We start from the raw sequence: 18,953 nt of genomic DNA, 5'->3' as shown, positions 1-18,953 counted from the left end.
AATTGACTAAAATATTTAAGTCAAACACAATTTGCACAATTGCACACACAAAAGATAGAAGACTTACAAAAGATATACCTGTCACAATAACGGCTCCTCGACTATAGGAACTAATGAGAGACAATCAGTCCCATACAGTTCCTTAACTATGCATGTATAATGTATGGTTAAGCAAGTGTAGGACTGTAGGACATTTTTTTTAAGGTGGTGACATATTATCTAGTAAAAAAATGAATAACCGACTCACTATTGGTCTCCCACTGACTGGTTCCATAAACATGGATCCAAGATTTTTTTACCACCGCATGTCCTCCATCACTAGGCTATCATTGTGGAACGTAATTTCAAGTATAGTAAAGTAGGAAGTTTTGGACTAGCTTCAATTTTCCACCCAAATCACAATCAGCTTGTAAACATGGACCCCGAATTGTTTGTTTTATATTGCCTCTAGCCATTCACCTATTGTCCAAGGTTTGATAACGAATACTGCATCTTTTCAAACCAACCATTCCCATCTAAACAACTATGAACCTACTTAAAAGTATATTCCAATAGGACAACACGGTATATATAGGTATACACATATGTATGTCTCTGCACACACACAATGGCAGGGGGAGATATTACGCTGTTAGTCTGTATATAGTGCAGGACGACTAGTGACTGCCAAAGATCCAAACGGCATCTGATCAAATGAAAGAAGAATCAAACGTATCAGAAGAAATATGCACCAACCACATGGAAGCACAAACAGTAAAACATGAAAGAGAATCAACTAACGATTTTGTCCATGAGCCACTCCTCAAGAGAAATCATACCCTCCCTTCTAGTCAACATGCCGTCATTGGATCCAAAGTTTCTCATATCGAAAGCTTGGATTATGAGTAAGTTGAAATACCACTTTCTTGTATTTGCTATTTTTTCAAGAATAACGATAGGATAATCACGAATGTATGTCAGGATCAACGAGAATGATCTTTTCAAACAGGAATGGAGAAGCAGATCGGAAGTCCAAGCCCTGCAGTATTTATCATGGAAATGGTCGCAGGCCTTCCTGGTTGGTCTTCTAACCGGTATCACAGCCACTCTCATCAATATTGCTGTTGAGAACATTGCAGGCTACAAACTCCTGGCTGTGTTTCACTACATACAGGAAAAGAGGTTTTTATTTCTCCATATTTTTACTTATATATAATCAGAAAATATAGATGAATTATGGTACTTGAACCCCTAGTAATATAACACTCCAAACGAGTTATTCCAGTTTTAATTCCTGCCAGTTTCACAGTGGACTGCTGTTCAAAATAAAAATAGCAATAAACACTAGTAATAGAGGAAAAGTTTCAACAAATAGCTAACGCAGAAGAATTTTTTTAATCATTCTTCTGAAATCAGTATACTGTATTATGGTGGATGCAGATACATGATGGGGTTCTTCTTCATAACTGGGGTCAACTTACTATTGACACTGGTTGCAACTGTTTTGTGTACGTTTTTTGCACCTACTGCAGCTGGGCCTGGTGCTCCTGAAATCAAAGCTTACCTTAATGGGGTAGACACCCCCAAAATGTATGGTGCTACAACAATGTTTGTTAAGGTGCATATGGCTTTCCAAGACCTCATTAATATTAATTTCTGTCCCGTGAAAATTAGAGTTCTTTAACTTAGGATGCCTCAAACACATAAAGAAGTTGTCAAGTGTGTATGGCCTATTTGTAAATTTTCATTATTGAAAAGAAATGCCGATACCAGTTTGGCTCCACAATATTATAAAACCCAACCAAAACCCCTTTATGATACCTAAAAAGAAATTAGTACATGTCATACCTAAAAGAAGCTGAGTGGTTTTGCTTGGCCAATCTTCCTTAACTTACAGATCATTGGAACCATAGGAGCCGTTTCTGCAGGCTTGGACCTAGGGAAAGAAGGTCCGCTGATTCACATTGGTGCTTGCATTGCTTCATTAATAGGCCAAGGTGGGCCAGATAACTACCAGATAAAATGGCGTTGGATGCGTTACTTCAACAACGATAGGGACCGCCGAGATATTATCACCTATGGAGCCTCCTCAGGGGTATGTGCCGCCTTTCGTGCACCGGTTGGTGGTGTCTTGTTTTCACTTGAGGAGGTGGCAACATGGTGGAGAAATGCTCTTCTTTGGAGAACTTTTTTCAGCACGGCAGTTGTGGTCGTAGTGCTTAGAGCCTCCATGGAGTATTGTAAAGCCGGAGACTGTGGACTTTTTGGAGAAGGAGGATTGATCATGTTTGATGTTAGTGGAGTCTCGGTGAGGTATCATGTTGTTGATCTCATTCCAATTATCATAATTGGAATCATTGGTGGAGTTCTCGGAAGCCTATATAACTACCTTCTTCAGAAGATTCTCAGGCTCTACAATCTTGTTAACGCGTAATTCTCTCTTTACTTTTGGCCACGACACTTTTGACTAATTTACTTAGGAATAGCTAGCTTGTTTAATTTAGTTATAACAGGAAAGCGCCAAATGATTAAAAGTCCTAAGAAAGGGCAAAAACCTTTTAAAAAAAAAGAACAGATTTATTCTAGAATTCAAATTATTATTCTAGAATATAATCATATTCAGTGCTTTAACGATTAATAAAAGAATTTAAGATACGATAAGAAAGTATTTTCAGGTCAAAACCAACCCAACTTGTTTGTGCACGTTCTTATAATAACCCCATCTAAACCCAAACACAATTTGATCTACCACCAAGTACACCCGACTTGCAACCTTTAAGTACTTGAAGCTTTGTTTCAGTTCAAGAAACTCATCTCAGTTTGAAATAGATGATGTCCTGAAAAAAAAAAACCACGTCAAACATTCACAATTTGACTTATTTACTTATAAATATATCTATTCGGATTATGTTTCATCTCTTTAGAGTAAAACCAAATGTACAGGCTAAAAAAAGAAATGGGTCAAATAAGTTGCAAGTCATCTCAGGGTATTAATAATGCATAAAACCTTTGACTGCACTGTACCAGAGAAACTCGATTGGTGTATATGACAAAACTTGATTATAATCGAAGAGGTAAACATTCTGGACAAAAGGTGATTCAGACACCCGAGATGTACAGAACTACCCATTTTGATCTTAACCCACTATCCCATTTTTGACCCGTGACTCAACCTGTCTGACTTGTACATTCTTCCACCTCCATTAAAACTCTTATCGCTGTTATTTTTCAGAAAAGGGAGATTCGCAAAGATATTACTAAGTCTCACCGTTGCTTTATTTACGTCTGCATGCCAGTATGGACTCCCATTCCTTGTAAGTTGTAAGCCATGTGATTTATCCCTCGTAAACTCCGAATGCCCTAATACTGGACGAATGGGGAACTTTAAGCAATTCAATTGCCCAAAAGGACATTATAACGATCTAGCAACTCTTCTCCTCACAACCAATGATGATGCTGTACGAAATATCTTCTCCGTCAATACTTCAACACAATACCATACAACCTCCTTAATCATTTTCTTCACAGTTTATTGCATACTAGGAATCGTCACATTCGGGATTGCAGTTCCCACGGGCCTTTTCCTCCCTATCCTCCTGATGGGGTCTGCCTATGGCCGTATGCTTGGAATTGCAATGGAGCCATACACAAAGATTGACCAAGGGTTGTTTGCGGTTTTAGGTGCAGCTTCTTTAATGGCTGGTTCAATGAGGATGACGGTTTCCATTTGTGTCATATTTCTTGAATTAACCAATAATCTTCTTCTACTTCCCATAACCATGCTTGTTCTTCTAATTGCAAAAAGTATCGGAGACTGCTTCAATCCGAGCATCTATGAGATTATACTGGAATTAAAAGGGCTGCCTTTCTTGGAAGCCCACCCTAAACCATGGATGAGAAATATTACTGTCGGTGACCTGGCATCAGTTAAGCCACCAGTAGTTTCTCTTTCTGGAATCGAGACTGTAGGTCACATAGTAGAGGTTTTAAGAAACACCACACATAATGGTTTCCCTGTAGTAGATAATAAAACTGTGCCACATGTGGGCCAGGTGAATGAAGTGCATGGAATTGTTTTAAGAGCTCACCTGGTGTTGGTGTTGAAGAAAAAATGGTTCCTGAAAGAGGAAAGGAGATCTGAAGAGTGGGAAATAAGAGAAAAGATTAGTTGCGTTGATGTGGCAGAAAGGTGTAGAAAGATGGATGAGGTGGTGGTGACAAAGGAAGAAATGCAAATGTATGTTGACTTGCATCCACTTACCAACACAACCCCTTACACAGTGATTGAGACAATGTCAGTTGCAAAAGCTATGGTGCAATTCAGGGAGGTAGGGATCCGCCATATGCTTGTCTTACCAAAGTACCATGGGCCAGCGGTAAGTTCTTAATTTTATAACTACAAAAATGCAGTAAGTTCATTAGTTTTGTATTCAATTCCCATACCATGGAATGACAGTTTGTGGAAACAATATATTAAGGATTATAGATGGGGAACGCATTAACTTAAAATGGGTCAACTTGGGTTATATTTTATTTAAATGTGTGAAATAAAATAATTTTAGCTAAAAATAGGTAGAATAGGTTAAACAGGTTGAAAGTTGCCCAAAGTGCCATTTTACTCCATACAAGGATATAACTTATTAAATTGCTTTATTCAAAAAGTTAATTTTTTTCTTTTTGAAAGTCGATGGAAAAAAAAATGTTGAATGATTAATAGTAATACTCGTCACATTGTGTAGTATATATAACAGAAAACCATTTACAAAAAGTTTATTAAAGGTTGGGTAAAAAGTGTTTCGGATTAACCGGACCCAGCCCGTTTCAACCCATACAAAATTATCAGTTTTTACTTGTTACCTTACCCGTCCATTTTACTATATCTACCAAGGAATAATATTACTCACCTGAAGTTCTGCTCCTCCTCTTAGGTACCACCATTGGTAGGGATCTTGACCAGGCAAGACTTGAGAGCCCAAAACATTTTGAGTGTTCTTCCTCATTTGGAAAAATCCCAGGCAAGTAAAAGAAGACAATAAACTTCTACAGACAGACTACCGAACTTTAATTAGATCCATGTATTTGTTGTACTCTTCAATTTCAGAATTAAATTCTTGTATAAATATGTAAATCAGAAAATAGGATATCACGAAAAGGTCAAGACAATGTTCATTATTAATGCTCAAGAAGACAAAAACTACATTGTTCAGTCAGTCATACACATAATGGCTTATAACTACTGACAACAATGTCGGTCCGTCTATCCCTTTAGAGGAATTCTACTAGTGTTTGGGTCGTTCCCAAGATAATAAATTCATCCTCCCGTATTTGTAGTCACCAACCAGCAATCAGAAGTCCTACTTGAACAAACTGCTTTTTCATGTCACAAGGGCAAGCATGAATGATTTTTACTCGGGAGGGTTTTTAGTCTTCTTCTTCTTCTTCTTCTTCATTCCAGATTTCTTTTTCTTAACACTTGTTCCAGGTCCTCTTTTGAATACGGCCAAAATTTCAATGCTAGATAGCCCCATTTTTGCACATACAGATGAGAAGTCAGAAAACACGTATATAAAAATGCCAGCATGATAAAAATCTGAAGCATGTACCCATATACCCAACTACAGAAAAATCATAATAAATCTGTTTACTGCACAAAGATAACAACTTTCCACATTGACGACCAGACAAGCCATGTATCAGGTCAGAAAAAGCGGTGAATAAGAAAATTCTAATCAATTCTCATTTAGATTAGTCATAGATTCATAAGCGGAAAATGTCATTCAAGAAAAGAGAATATGAGAAAATGTATGTTCATATCAGTTCCTGCTAAAGAAGCAACAGTGATCAAATATTACTAAGTTACAAAACTACAAGAAGCAGTAGAAGTGACAAAATAGATGGGTTGGGTAACTGGTACCAACATACGCTTTTTATCCATATATCAAAATGTTAATTATGATTACAAACAGTAGATGGCATTTGACTGTTTACTTTTAGCTATAACTGTTTACTATTAGTATAGCCCTTTTGACCCACTAGACATACATAAAACCCAAACTGATCCAGTTCTCAGATAATGGATCAAGTGTTCAACACTTCCACCTCTAAGCAGATGGTTCAAATTTACTCAAAGTATTGTACAAGCAAAAGTAATAAATCAAAAAGCACAAGGATATACCTCTGGGTTCCAGGGAAAAAATTATAACCATGAGCCTTACTCAAATGCCAGGCCTTACTTGAAAGTAACGCTGTGCAATTCTGTAATTCAATTGGTGCACATTAGGATGCTCACATGAAAATCTCGACTATTGGGTTTATGAAATCCATATTCAATGAATGAGAGCAAGAAGTACCTCTTTGAAGCTTTCCCATCCACAGCTTATATATATAAGTGTTTGAGGTAGTGACCGACTTTCTTCTTGTGTGGTTCTGCTTGGAATCTGAACTGAGTCTTCTCTTGCTCGTAAAATCCAAGGTCGTTTTTCATCTTTCTCTTTGAAGGTCGGGCTATAGTAACAGAAAAACAAAACAGCATGATGTTGGATTTTCACTTATTATCAAAGTTAAACTAATTATACCTTTCAAGTGTCATGGATTTACGTTCTGCTAATTTAATGGCCCGCAAAGTACCAATCAATGATGGGTCAAGCCCCTTCCTAGGAGGATCAACCACAAGAACGTCTGATCCCACAAGCCAAGAGAGTGGTTCCTGGGAAAAGTACCAGATGAATCGTTAGGTAAACTATGCGATAGAGAGGTAACACAAGAAGCAGTTCAGGCTGTGTTGACCCAAAATAATTTTGTCTAATTTTGGAATTACTTTTCATTAATGTATTAAAGATGATCACAGTAACTATATAACTTCAATGGTGATCTAACATTTTGCATAAACGATTTAGGAGGTTGTAGGCATTATAAGATATAAGCTAGGAATTTTTTGACCCAGTCGGATCATTAGACCCGTTATCACAGGACTTACATTCATCGCCAAAAAAAATAGCATGCATCTTTTATATACCTACAATTCCTACCACAAGTAGTGCTAGTAAAGAAGAATCATGAGCTACTGTATACATGATCCTAGAGTAAATGAATAATAAGAATGTGTAGCAAAAGACTTAAACACTAACAATTGACGTGTCAGCATGATGCCAGCTTATGCTGCTATCTAAGGAGCTTGGTAACCGTTCAATTGTCTTCTCAAAAGCAAACTTTGATTCTTTATTTATCTCAACACATCTAACTGATCTGTAAATAAGTAGATAAAAACACAAGTATGATTAACTGATGAAAAAATGTTGTTCAAACAATAAAGATCAAAACAAAACGTTTCTTTCCTGCATTTTCTTGCGGAAGCAAGTGACAATCCGATGACTCCAGCTCCAGCATATAGGTCAGTAACCGATGCACCAACAGGGACATATTTATGTAGTTTTTTAAGCAAAGAATCAAAAGCCTGAAGCATATAGTAATCACATTACACAAAGAATGAACAGGGGTGAATAGGCAACAGTATCACTAATCCAACAGTTTTGTACTGGTTGGTTACTGAGTAACAAGCAACACCAACAAGATATCTAAAAGACAAAAGGGGACAACTTCAACCAGTTTACTTATCAATATGTCGATTTGAGTAGTGTTTCATCTCAAATGAGATATGGATCAAAGAATTACTTTAAAAAAAATGGGTCAAAAAAGTTGAGTAGATCAAATGAACTAACAGTTACAAGAAGTCTTATTTGATACTCATACAAGCGCCCAAATTGCTTGTACCCAAGGACTTAGATTATCATACAACTTGTGATATATTTGATTCATATTAAGAGGTGCTTGTCAATCAACCCAACCTGACCCATTTTAACCTGTTACCCAACCCGACTGACCCACCCATCTTGCCACCACTACAGAATGATGATGAAAGCAATAATTCAACTTCACATTACCAAAGACAAAAGAATAAAAAATGCATGCAATTTCAGGAAAATGAGAGGAAGATAGGAACTCTGGAAGTCTAGACAAGGTATTACCCTTGTATTTGCTTGACCAAAGCTCGATGGAGCCAAATAGACATCAATTCCTCCAACATGCTCCCAAAAATCTCTTTCTCCTAATAGATGCCTCCATCTATTTCCAAAGATCACCTAGATCACCAAAAAGAATTAATTAGTTGCTTTCAAAGGCTGTGCATAATTCCCTATTTTTGAGCTAATCATAACAAATTGATTAATTAACTCCAGGTAACAAAGCTGTTCTTACATTATCAACAAACATCTAATACCAAATTAATAAACTAGCAAACTAACTATTTAGTTCTAACTTCAAAATCATCAATACCAGCTAACCAATATTACTAGTGAGGTTCTATTAGCCCAAAAATCACAGTTTTGTTATCCTGTTGGTAATCTTTATCTGAGTATCTGACTATTAAGAATGATAAAAAATTTCTGAAAAAAAATTTTGCACAAAACCAGTACTTGGTTAACCAAAAAAAATATAAAAAAAAAAGACAAACACTCTCTAATAAACAAAAACACACACAAAAAAAAAAAGGACAACACTCACATTGTTAGTTGATGTTTGAAAATTTGCCCAAACGGAATGAACTAAATGAGCTTTACTGTTTGGCCCTCCATTTCTCCATAAGAACTACAAGAAGCACCATAGGTTAGTACAGAAAGATGGTCAAGTAGTTCGCCAAAGAGATATTCACGATGGAAGAAGGGCTTTCTTAAAAAAAGTGAATCATCAATATCTTCTAGTTTAGAGTATAAATAATGGAATACATACGATTTTCTATCTACTATAACTAGCTTAGCCAGCATGAAACTTCAAAAAAAAACTTTAAATTGGTGTCACAAGATTCAGAGTAGAGAAGTTTCAAACCCTTACCGTAGCTAAATCGTTCAACTTATCTGCACTTGCTGAAGTTTCACTACGTGAGTTCCAAACTAGAGAAACTTGTACTCTACCTATAAATTCAAAAATATATATTGCAAGTTTATGATCCAAGATATTTTTAACAGTTCCGACATATGATTTACATATAAGGAAAGATACAGAGTAATATGAGTCACTAACCACTTCTATATCTTTCTGAAGCAGGGAGAGATGTATTGTATGTAGTGACAGCCATCTACAAATAACCATTACATTAGCATATACGCATTCCACTTTTGCCCAACTAATCTAGCGCCATTCAGATTGAAAACAATTTGCACCTGAACATATCTCAAATAACCAGTCTGTTCATCTTCATCATAAGGCTCAATGTTCAGAATCTTTATACCTGAACAAAGATTGAGAAAAAAGTCAAAAGACCTAGAAAAATTACCAAAGATAGCACCTGTGGTAATTATAAGAACTTCTCTTTTCTTTTTTACTTTTGCGTACTAAATGTACACACATTACAGAAAAAAAAAATGAGTTCGGATATTAAAACATGCCTCTTCTCAAAAGCTCCACAACAGCATTTATGTTTGGATGATGGGCTGCAAAGATGCAACATTGAACACTACACGATTAGCGCAAACATGATTTAATATAAATGGAATTAAGTCTGAACTTACAGATCAAGACCTTTGCAATCAGGTATATTAACTACATTGTGTGTGCCCTCTTCATAAAGCCCAATCAGAGGATCAGTTGATGATCCCCGTATAGCAAGTTTAGCACGACACCTCCATCCCCACTACAATTATAGAAAAGCAAGTTACTTTCTAGACATACAAATCCACTGACTTGTAATATGAAATGTAAAATTCCATAACTGACACAGAGCCTAAAACAGAACCCAAGTTAATTCAATTCCAAGCTAAATATGTCACAAACAACAAAACACAGCTAGTATTGAATGTAAAACCAAAATATGAAAATAAAAAACTTGCGGAGTTGCGGATTATATAATTCTAGAAGACACAACACAAGCTATTCATTTTTAATAAGCTTAAGGTTTTCATTTTTCAATTACATTAGATTTTTACATCGAGCTACATGAAGTTTAATTTTCCAAATCAATTTACTATCTATCAAAATTTCCATTTTACTAAGTATCTACTGCATGAAGTTACCATTCCAATTCAAAGTCTAATTTTCTGTTTTACGAAATATTTACTTCCGGAGGAAAGAGACTGTAAAGTAACTTAATTAAAAGAAAATACAGACTGTATAGTAACTTAGCTAAAAGAAAATATATATACATATATATCTAAGTAAGGTATGGAATAGCAGATACCAGTCTACAAGTATCGAAAGTGAAATCGGAGACACCGAGCTTGTTAAAGAAGGTAGTAGCCTCTTGTAAGATAACCGGACGGTGTAGGTTATCCTCATGACTACAGCCTGAACACCTGTACCATTAAAAATCAAAAATTAAATACGTATAGGTATAGATACAGAATATGTGTGTATATATAATGTACGGATAAGTGACTTACGATTGAAAGTGAGGACAATTAAGTGAACATCCTGAAGAGGAGGAGGAGGATGATGATGATGAAAGAGGATTAGTTTTGGAGTTTAGAGTAAGAGAATTTGAGTGCGGTGGTGGTGATTGTGATAGTGACGGTGGTGATAGGGTTTGAAGTGATGAACAGGAGGTGGTGGTTGGAGAGCGGTGGGTTGAGAGAATGACGGATGTTGACGGAGGAGCTGACGGAAACAAGACGGACATTATATTTTCGCCGTCGAACGGTGGTGGCGCGGGAATGGATAAAATGGAGCGTATCAGAAATAAAAGTAGCCCGTTGGGGATAAAAACGTAACTATAATAAACTTTATTTTTCTTTTTTCTTTTTTTGCATCCTACTGAAAAGCACTCCTTCAGTGAACACTACAAAGGCATTTTGGGACTGTTCTCAAACAAGTTTTGCTCAAAAAAATATTCTAAAACAAATAAAATTCGGGTCCGGATTTCCCAGCTTCGACCATGTCGGAACAAACCGGGTTTCCCAAACCCGATGTCAAATGTTGAAAATCAAAACCGGGGTTGCCATCCTTGGGTTCGCAGACACACAATACCTTTTGCAGTGATGTGACTATGCTACAGTCAGACGTGGCTCTGAAAACAAAACCAGGTTTGAGAACCCCGGTTTCAAATATGAACTTGTTTGATTTGTTTGATTCATAAGATCCCCGAGAGAGAGATAATTTAAAAACTATACACGTGAGTTCTGGTGTTATACTTACATTGTTGTTATATACACATGAGTTATTGTTATTGAGAAAAGCATTAGGATGATTCACAATCACAAATTCATGGGATTTCTCGAGTTCTGTAATAGTTAATAGACACTCAAAACACAATAATGATGGTATTTATGTACAAATTATTTGTGGGACAGATGGATGGGTTAGTAAATGAGATCGGTATGGTACCGGTACCAAACCGTACCGAAACCAAGGAATACCAAACCATACCGAAACTGAGGAATACCCAAACCAAATTTTGGGATTTTTGCTCAAGCCTAGATGGGATTGACTGCCTTACCCCTCATCCGCTAACACCACCGCCCACCATTATCACCGACACCACCTCCGTCACAATCGTCTTTCCATCATCTTTCACTTTCCATTTATTCTAATACAGAGATATACATATGATATGGAGGTGTAGATATAGATATAGAGGTATAAATATAGAAATAGATGGTAAGATGGATGGATTGATGATGGTGTTGTATAATTTGATTATAGAGATAAGAGAGAAGAGGAGATAATGTTAATGCATAATGAGATATGAGCATAAAAAATAAACATGAAAGAGATTAAAGCACTAAAATATTCTCATTTGTCACATCACACTCTTAAGGTCAAAAAGTGTCCTGCATGTGGTCACATCAGTCTGCGAAACTGGGGCGGTGTGAAATTCAAAATTTGAAACAGGGTTTGGGAAACCCGGTTCGGTCAGACGTGGCCGAACTCGAGTTTCCCAAACATGAATTTACTTGTTTGATAAATTTTTTTTACCAAAACTTATTTGACAAGATACCTGCTAATATACTCATTTCGAAAAAAATATTATGGATTGTGTTATGGGAATGTGGTCGCTAACAACAATCGTTATTTCAAGCTTGATTGCATTAGACGTCCAAGTTCGGAAAATATAATACTTATCAGATTAAACATATCCAAGCACACTTAAAAAAGACTTGGAATGTGGAAGTGAGTTACAGCAAGGCGTAACATGACGGGCGGATTCGGATTTTAGAGCGGATTTTTATATAGGAGGACAAACATCCAAGATATAAATGAGATGTGTTTCTACTGTAAACGCCTTTTGCATTTAATTTGATAGAGGTACAGTTATTGAAATCAAAGTTGCCTTTTACATATGATAGTTACGGCGTTGCATGCACTACTCGGATAAGTTAAAATAGAAAAGAAAAAAAAAACTCCAAACAATTAATTGTCTCGTATTAGACGCAGGTACATGTAAAAACAGCTTTGTTAAGACACAGGAAGAAAATTATGTTTACCAAGTTTTAATCATTCTTTCCAGCTACAATAATGTTTGCAAGTCTTGGTATTCGTGTACACATATCACATATGACATACCCAATACGTTTATTATGATCTATAATCACAAACGCAAACCCGATTGGAAGGAATAAAATTAAATTACCCAGTAATCACAAGATTCAACAATCAAACTTGCTGCAGATATTCAGAGAAAACAAGATATACAGTTAGCAAATCGAAATAATTATCATCTGCAATTTGTAAATTCCATGCCCAACGGCTTTAGTATTTACAAATAGCCACCAAATTGTGCCAGGATCAGTAGAACATCTCACGGGATGTGCAAAGGCTCGTGAGACTTCGTCCTATCACTCTCCTATCACCAATCATCATATTCATCAGTCATCGGTCCCAAAGTAACGGTCACCAAACTCCCCAAGACCAGGTATGACACGATACTCTTCGTTCAAAGCAACATCAATCTCTGATGTTACTATCTTCACCAAAGGAAACCGCTTAGAAACACAGTGGATTCCTTCCGGGGCCTAAACAGGTTACACAAATGTTGTTAGTAAGTAATGAGCACGGTCAATGCATATGTAGTACGACCATGAAACCCCGGCATGTTAACACAACTTACCGAGATGAGATTAAGGAATATTATGTACGACTCTGGGACTCCTTTCTGTATCAGTAGTTCAATTGCCTGGTTAGCCGAATTACCTGTAACTCTCATCGCACAACATATGGTTCAGTTTGCAATCTAAGTATTTTGTTCCAACAACAATCACTCATTTCAAGGAAATGGCAAAATTTATTGAAGTCCCTTGATGAGATGTTCTCATAAGACAACATGACCTATTTGTAGATTCGAAAACAACATGACCTATTTGCGTGGTGTTATCAATTTATTATTATCAAAGGTTGATGTTATTGGGTTGAGTCCATAAGGTTCACTAACTGGTTTTCTGACATCTTTTAAGTACCATTATTAAAGGTCAAACATAAAAGAAGTAGTCGAGCATTTCATTAAACATAAGCATAATATAGGTAAATTTATTTTCTTATCATATGCGTGAAAATAGTAACGGAAAATATATCGCCAACCTGTAGCAAGAACTGGATCAAGGAGAAGCACATGTCTTTCTGAAATGTCATTTGGGAGCTTTTCATAGATAAGCTGCACATGTCATATAAGATGAATAATATGATCTTACAAATGAAGACAAATAAACAAACTAGAGAAAGATACGAACCTGCTTCCCATTGTCACCATCACGATGGATTAGAATTTTTCCAATTTTAATGCCTTTACAACATGCACGCAATGCGTTCTCCATACTTTCACCACTGTAAACAAAAAATAAAGATTCAAAGTTTGTTGAATCACATTGACAATCAAACCAACATCCAAGACTCATTCAACACTACACTTTATGTAAAGTAAAAGGTTCACCAGCCCTCTTCCCCACCCACATAAACCATATATATCATGGCTTTATGTTAAACAAATCAACATGCTGTTGAGACAGAAGTTACGTAAGTTCAAATTATAAGCAAGTAAATTAGTTCTTGGAGAATAATGATCCAAGAAAACGATATAATCGAATACATGCAGTGATTTTAGTCATACACAAAAAGTCTTTAAGAAAGTCCCCGTAAAACTCTATAAAGACACCATTGGTAATATAGTCGAGTCAACTTCCTCATGCCACACCTACAAGGCTACAACAATATCTCATAAACTATCAACTACAATCAAAAATCGATGAAGTGCCAGTTTAATGCCTCATTAAACTGGCTAATCCTTAACAGTAAAAAAATTAGCATGTCCCTCACAAAAAAGACATCGAAGAACATTAAAAAAAATTAAGCATATCCTTCACAGAAGCAAAAAGCATGACCGCGACCTACATATAAAAAGCATGCATCCTGTAGTACATGAGTGTTACTCACCTTCGTACAATCGAGACCCCACAAAGCTTTTTACAAAAGTCAACTCCACTATATACCGATCCTGCAACAACAATTCCCTGTCAATGATATTCAAGCAACTCTTTTGAGTTATAGAAAAATATTTTCTCTTATTAATGCAAATTAACCTTCTTTTGCTGAATTTCGAACTATTTACATTAAAAATGATAAACAGGGCATTCATTAGTATATACATCCAGTCATTTCCAGCAACTTAAATAATTTCTGGAAAAGGTGAATAGGTAAATGAAGAGCAGTAAAGCCTCGCTGATAGCAACATACCTGTTGGAGTGACAACTTGCATCTCTGTAAATGGTAGATGACCAAGCCCATGCTCCACAACCTGGGACCAATTTTATTTTATCATGTCATCTAAAAATAAGAATAAAAGGATTCGGCTCTCAAGTTTAAAAAAATAAATCAAAAAGGGTAGAAATACAAGTACCAATCGAATTAAGCGATCTGAATAAAATACAAAATCATGCTTTGATATCTCCTTATCTCGAATTAATGTGTGCATGCCTCGAATCTGTATCACGGATCTTGAATCAATTTGCAATTCTTTTACCATAATAAAACTTAAGTATCAAGTGAATACTGTGTATCCCATATGTCATGCACCATTAATGATGCTGCAAACAGAATACCTGGAAGGTTGACTGAATAACATAAATGTTGGGATAAATTTTGCAAAGGTCATGCTGACCAAGCTTCGTGCGAATATGTTGCACAATCAAGTCTATTGCCACGTGATTATCGCCTCCTCGTGGTATGATAACATCGGCATACTTTTTTGATGGAAGAACAAAATCATCAAAAGCAGGTTTAACAAACTTTGCATACTGCACAGATTATCAGCTTTATCTTGTTAATAATAATATAAAAAATATAATAATTATAATAATAATTGCAATAATAATAATATAATGAGTACGATACTATCAGTCGAAACTTATAAATATCAAGCCTGCCTCCATTGAATTAGAATCCCTATTATGATATCATTTCAATCAGCTAAAATCTCAAAAGTAAAAAACAATGACCCATGCCTGTAGCGGGTTAATTTTCAAATGTATCCTATTATTACAAAAGAGTGTGTATGTCATCAAACAGATCTAAATCATCTTCATACCTCACCTAGATTACAAACCGTATCAAAATTTCTGTGCACTTGCCTCATTATAATTTCATGGTACTGGTCACCCTTATTAATCCGTATTAGAACCCCGAACAAACTATTATGACATCAATATTGCCCGAAATATGTTGTGCATTTAAGAGAGATTTCCATTTAATCTCACTGATCTAAGAAAAATGTGAAGTTTTATTTGGAACTTCTAAAATATTTCTCATAATGCCTAATTAATAAGCACAAAAGAAAGGAAGTTTTTGTGCGACTTACTAATTCAAAGAATGCTTTCTAATAGGCAAAAAAGTAAGTTTGGAATAAACATTTACCATAAAGATAAAATTGAAACTATTAGAGCCGAGGTAAAATGAAAGTGATTTTTCGATAGGGTGATGAAATCATATAGAGGAAAACGAATTTGGTGAACATCAATATCAATGACAATGAACCTTTGAAAAATGAAAACCTCCAGAAAAATATTTTGGAGAACTGTAAAAAGTTGAGGAACTTACTTGCTCAAGCACAGAATTAACATCCCTACCCCTCTCAACTGTGTCTCGCCTTATTCTACGAGCAAGTCTTACATCAGCATCTAGTATGATTATTTGTCAACAAATAAGGATGTTAGACATCTTGGTTAGGGGCAATAGATATCTCTAACAAAGATGGAACTCATAAATCAGTTATATAATTCAGTATAGTAACAAGGTAAGATCATGGTAACTTAACTTTTAATAAAAATTAGACTAGGCAATGATATACGGAAATAAATCAAAATTTACATTCTTTTTACAGGACAATTGAAAATTAAATAATGTGCAGCTAAACACAATACACACACACACACACACACATGTTCGCATTAATCACCTACCAGATTTTCCTGAAATGTATTCAGGGAATATGTTTAGGACTTGGTTACTACCGTCCTAGGAAAGAAGAAAGCTACATGATGATTGAAGAACACAAACCTAAATACTAAAGTATGTGGTGCTTTGCAGAGATCAATTAAGATAATGTTGTATAAAAATATTGTAATAAATAACAGAGATATAGTGAAAGCTAAGAGAATAAACACCTGTGTCTACAAATATCTTCATATTCATCAAGTCACGGACTCTTTGGTCATGAAATACAAGTATTCCCTCCAAGATGATTACATCAGATGCATTAACCTGACAACCACACATAAAGAAAGTTAAAAAGGTAATCTTAAGCATACAATCTAGATAAATTGTCGAACAGGTATACCATTGCAATCAAGATTACCGCTCTCGAATCGCCTGTCCTTCTTTCTAACCAACCGACCTCACCCCGTATTTCTCACCCTTCTTAACTTTGTGGATTTAATCAGCAATTTATTTACTAATGCCAACTCTTAAAATATTCTAGCACAGCTCCAAAAATAGTGAGAAAGTTACCTAGAAGCAAGTACCTGGCGGAAGGATTCTTTACATCTGCGGTGGTTTTTAAAGTCATATATTGGAATTTGTACTGAGTTTCCTTGTTTGAGCTTTTCAACACACTCTAGCATTTGCTCCGTGTCAAAAGCATCTACAACACCAGGGAGTGAAAAAAAAAGTTCCAGCATGATCAAGCATTCTGGAGGCAAAAGGAAAACTAAAACAACTCCTAGATTGATGATAAGAATATTACCAGGGTGGTCAAAGTTATACTCATGAACACGTTCAGATTCTTCAGCAGTCAGACCACGATAAAATGAATCCTACATAGCGACGGGAAACGGCATATTAGGAACTTCAAGGAATATTCCCATTCTAATATAGAACTTTGCCATTTGCAACAACCACATAATCATATAAAACAATACCGACTTGATCAAAATACGTATACTGTTAAGCACGAAAAATCTTGTGTCTAGTAAGGCTCGCTTGAATATTTAACCAATGATAGACTAATTCTAACATCGACAGTATCAAACAAAATCATCAAACAGTTTACGAAACTTAGGACCAAATCTAGCATCATTGCTTGTTAGCATATTATGAAAAGCATAAACCTTTTAGTAATATCATACCTCCCTCCAAGTCCAACTAATGTAGTTGATATAGGTGTTTCAACTTTCAACATATTAAAAAAAGTTACTAACTTTATATATATCTGCATATTAAGAACATTATTCAGCATACAAAACCTTAAATTACATTCAATTATTAATGACTATTCTTACTTTAAAATACCCTTTTCAGCTTTTACTATATATATCATCAAAATTACACTAAAATATATACAGATACAATATATAATATAATTAATAATAATAATAAAAAGTATAGATAAGATATAGAAATATGTATGTATGTATGTATGTAAGTAGGTAAACCTGATTAACGAGAACAACACGGTGATCATGCAGTTGTTGAATGATCATATCACAAACTGTTGTTTTACCAGAAGCTGTACCACCAGAAACCCCTAAAAAAACATAATAGTGATAATTCTTAATTACATTCTAACAATCGATTATATAACTGATTATTATTGATAATATATTAATTAAGAGATTATTAGTAGTGTAATTAGATATACCGATGACGAAAGGCTGTTTGAGTGAGTCAGAAATCGAGGAAGAATTAGAAGAAGAAGAAAGAAACCGGTCATCCAGACGTAGACCGGAAAAATGAGGGCCGGAAGCAGCTTCCATGACGTAATCAATCGCCGTCGTTTCTTCCGGCATCTTTTTTTCCTTTTTTATTATTTTATTTTTGTTTAATTAATTGGAAGCCAAGCCACTCACCCAGTCAATGAGTATAGTAGTAGAGAGCAGAGTAGTAATGATTTTGGTTGGAGCTTTGGTTTCCGCGTTGGTATTAAGCTTTTTCTTGAGGTTGGGTTGGTTTTGGTTCCTCGATCTAAACAGTATATTCTCGTATAAACTCTTTTTTCTTAAAAAGTTTTGTTCTTTTTAAAGGTTTTGTTTGACGTACGTTTTTTTTCCCTATTTTGCGTTGGACAAGGATTCTTTAAAATGGAAATTAATTCTATAGATAAATTGAATAATTTTTAACAATAAAATTAGCACTTTACCCGCGCAAGATGGTGGTGGTTGTGGCGATGATGATATGGTGGTGGATGAGGCGTCGACTGGTATAAATAATTGATGTAACAGTAATTAATTTAAAGAGTTAATTAAGATATTTTAAAAGATAAATGATTGATAGTGTAATTTAATCATTAATGTTAAGAAGGTAGTGCATGTGAAAAATATTTTAAATGTGTTAAATAAAAATATTACACATTTTTTAACACTTCTGAAAATAAAGTGCTATTTTTTATAATATAGTATAGATAATCAAGATTCAACGATATAGTTTGAATCTTTATCTTTAATTTTAATTAACTATTGAAATCCTTCCACTTTTATTTATAAAGTTGATAAATTTTAGAAAATCTTTAT

General features: G+C 35.2%; 3 protein-coding genes and 1 long non-coding RNA gene across 4 annotated transcripts; 1 reads left to right on the top strand and 3 right to left on the bottom strand.

The window, feature by feature from the left end:
- Window positions 1-410: 410 nt before the first annotated feature.
- LOC122603743 lies at window positions 411-1,916 on the bottom strand. The gene is made up of 2 exons (XR_006324497.1): window positions 1,828-1,916; window positions 411-1,143 (listed from the first exon to the last, which is right to left on the bottom strand). It is a non-coding gene; the product is annotated as an uncharacterized LOC122603743 (long non-coding RNA).
- On the top strand, window positions 694-5,195 carry LOC122603740 (chloride channel protein CLC-a-like). The gene is made up of 6 exons (XM_043776528.1): window positions 694-884; window positions 961-1,161; window positions 1,420-1,597; window positions 1,877-2,409; window positions 3,212-4,355; window positions 4,908-5,195. Exons 1-6 carry the CDS (start codon window positions 694-696, stop codon window positions 5,013-5,015), a joined length of 2,355 nt encoding a protein of 784 aa, XP_043632463.1. The 3' UTR covers window positions 5,016-5,195.
- Window positions 5,121-10,707, bottom strand: LOC122603741 (uncharacterized RNA methyltransferase pc1998). Its single transcript, XM_043776529.1, has 15 exons — window positions 10,410-10,707; window positions 10,208-10,322; window positions 9,553-9,664; window positions 9,420-9,464; window positions 9,195-9,262; window positions 9,055-9,109; window positions 8,866-8,945; window positions 8,539-8,622; window positions 8,004-8,117; window positions 7,314-7,432; window positions 7,107-7,224; window positions 6,555-6,685; window positions 6,330-6,483; window positions 6,155-6,234; window positions 5,121-5,493 (listed from the first exon to the last, which is right to left on the bottom strand). Exons 1-15 carry the CDS (start codon window positions 10,643-10,645, stop codon window positions 5,385-5,387), a joined length of 1,620 nt encoding a protein of 539 aa, XP_043632464.1. The 5' UTR covers window positions 10,646-10,707; the 3' UTR covers window positions 5,121-5,384.
- Window positions 10,708-12,571: 1,864 nt separating this feature from the next.
- Window positions 12,572-18,414, bottom strand: LOC122605195 (uridine kinase-like protein 1, chloroplastic). Its single transcript, XM_043778095.1, has 14 exons — window positions 18,086-18,414; window positions 17,880-17,971; window positions 17,192-17,261; window positions 16,971-17,089; window positions 16,614-16,710; window positions 16,048-16,127; window positions 15,054-15,248; window positions 14,852-14,935; window positions 14,689-14,749; window positions 14,389-14,449; window positions 13,689-13,782; window positions 13,540-13,612; window positions 13,073-13,155; window positions 12,572-12,977 (listed from the first exon to the last, which is right to left on the bottom strand). The coding sequence occupies exons 1-14, from the start codon at window positions 18,231-18,233 to the stop codon at window positions 12,831-12,833; spliced, it is 1,404 nt and encodes a 467-aa protein (XP_043634030.1). The 5' UTR covers window positions 18,234-18,414; the 3' UTR covers window positions 12,572-12,830.
- Between the last annotated feature and the right edge of the window lie 539 nt (window positions 18,415-18,953).

The sequence above is a fragment of the Erigeron canadensis genome, chromosome 6 (genome assembly GCF_010389155.1).
Source record: "Erigeron canadensis isolate Cc75 chromosome 6, C_canadensis_v1, whole genome shotgun sequence".
In the NCBI taxonomy this organism is placed as follows: Eukaryota; Viridiplantae; Streptophyta; class Magnoliopsida; order Asterales; family Asteraceae; genus Erigeron; species Erigeron canadensis.
The sequence above is the reverse complement of the archived record's forward strand: the minus strand, read 5'-3'. Positions and strand labels throughout refer to the sequence as shown.

Bases quoted from the DNA above. Each gene is read 5' to 3' on its own strand.
- LOC122603740 (XM_043776528.1), top strand. From the start codon at position 694: ATGAAAGAAGAATCAAACGTATCAGAAGAAATATGCACCAACCACATG. The intron at 1,162-1,419 runs GTTTTTATTTCT...TGGTGGATGCAG, and splicing joins CACTACATACAGGAAAAGAG to ATACATGATGGGGTTCTTCT. The intron at 4,356-4,907 runs GTAAGTTCTTAA...TCCTCCTCTTAG, and splicing joins CAAAGTACCATGGGCCAGCG to GTACCACCATTGGTAGGGAT.
- LOC122603741 (XM_043776529.1), bottom strand. From the start codon at position 10,645: ATGTCCGTCTTGTTTCCGTCAGCTCCTCCGTCAACATCCGTCATTCTC. The intron at 9,110-9,194 runs GTGCAAATTGTT...GGTTATTTGTAG, and splicing joins GTTATTTGAGATATGTTCAG to ATGGCTGTCACTACATACAA. The intron at 6,235-6,329 runs GTACTTCTTGCT...ATTGAATTACAG, and splicing joins GATGGGAAAGCTTCAAAGAG to AATTGCACAGCGTTACTTTC.
- LOC122605195 (XM_043778095.1), bottom strand. From the start codon at position 18,233: ATGCCGGAAGAAACGACGGCGATTGATTACGTCATGGAAGCTGCTTCC. The intron at 17,262-17,879 runs GTTTACCTACTT...GTCGCTATGTAG, and splicing joins GTGTTGTTCTCGTTAATCAG to GATTCATTTTATCGTGGTCT. The intron at 13,613-13,688 runs GTTCGTATCTTT...TGACATGTGCAG, and splicing joins ATGGTGACAATGGGAAGCAG to CTTATCTATGAAAAGCTCCC.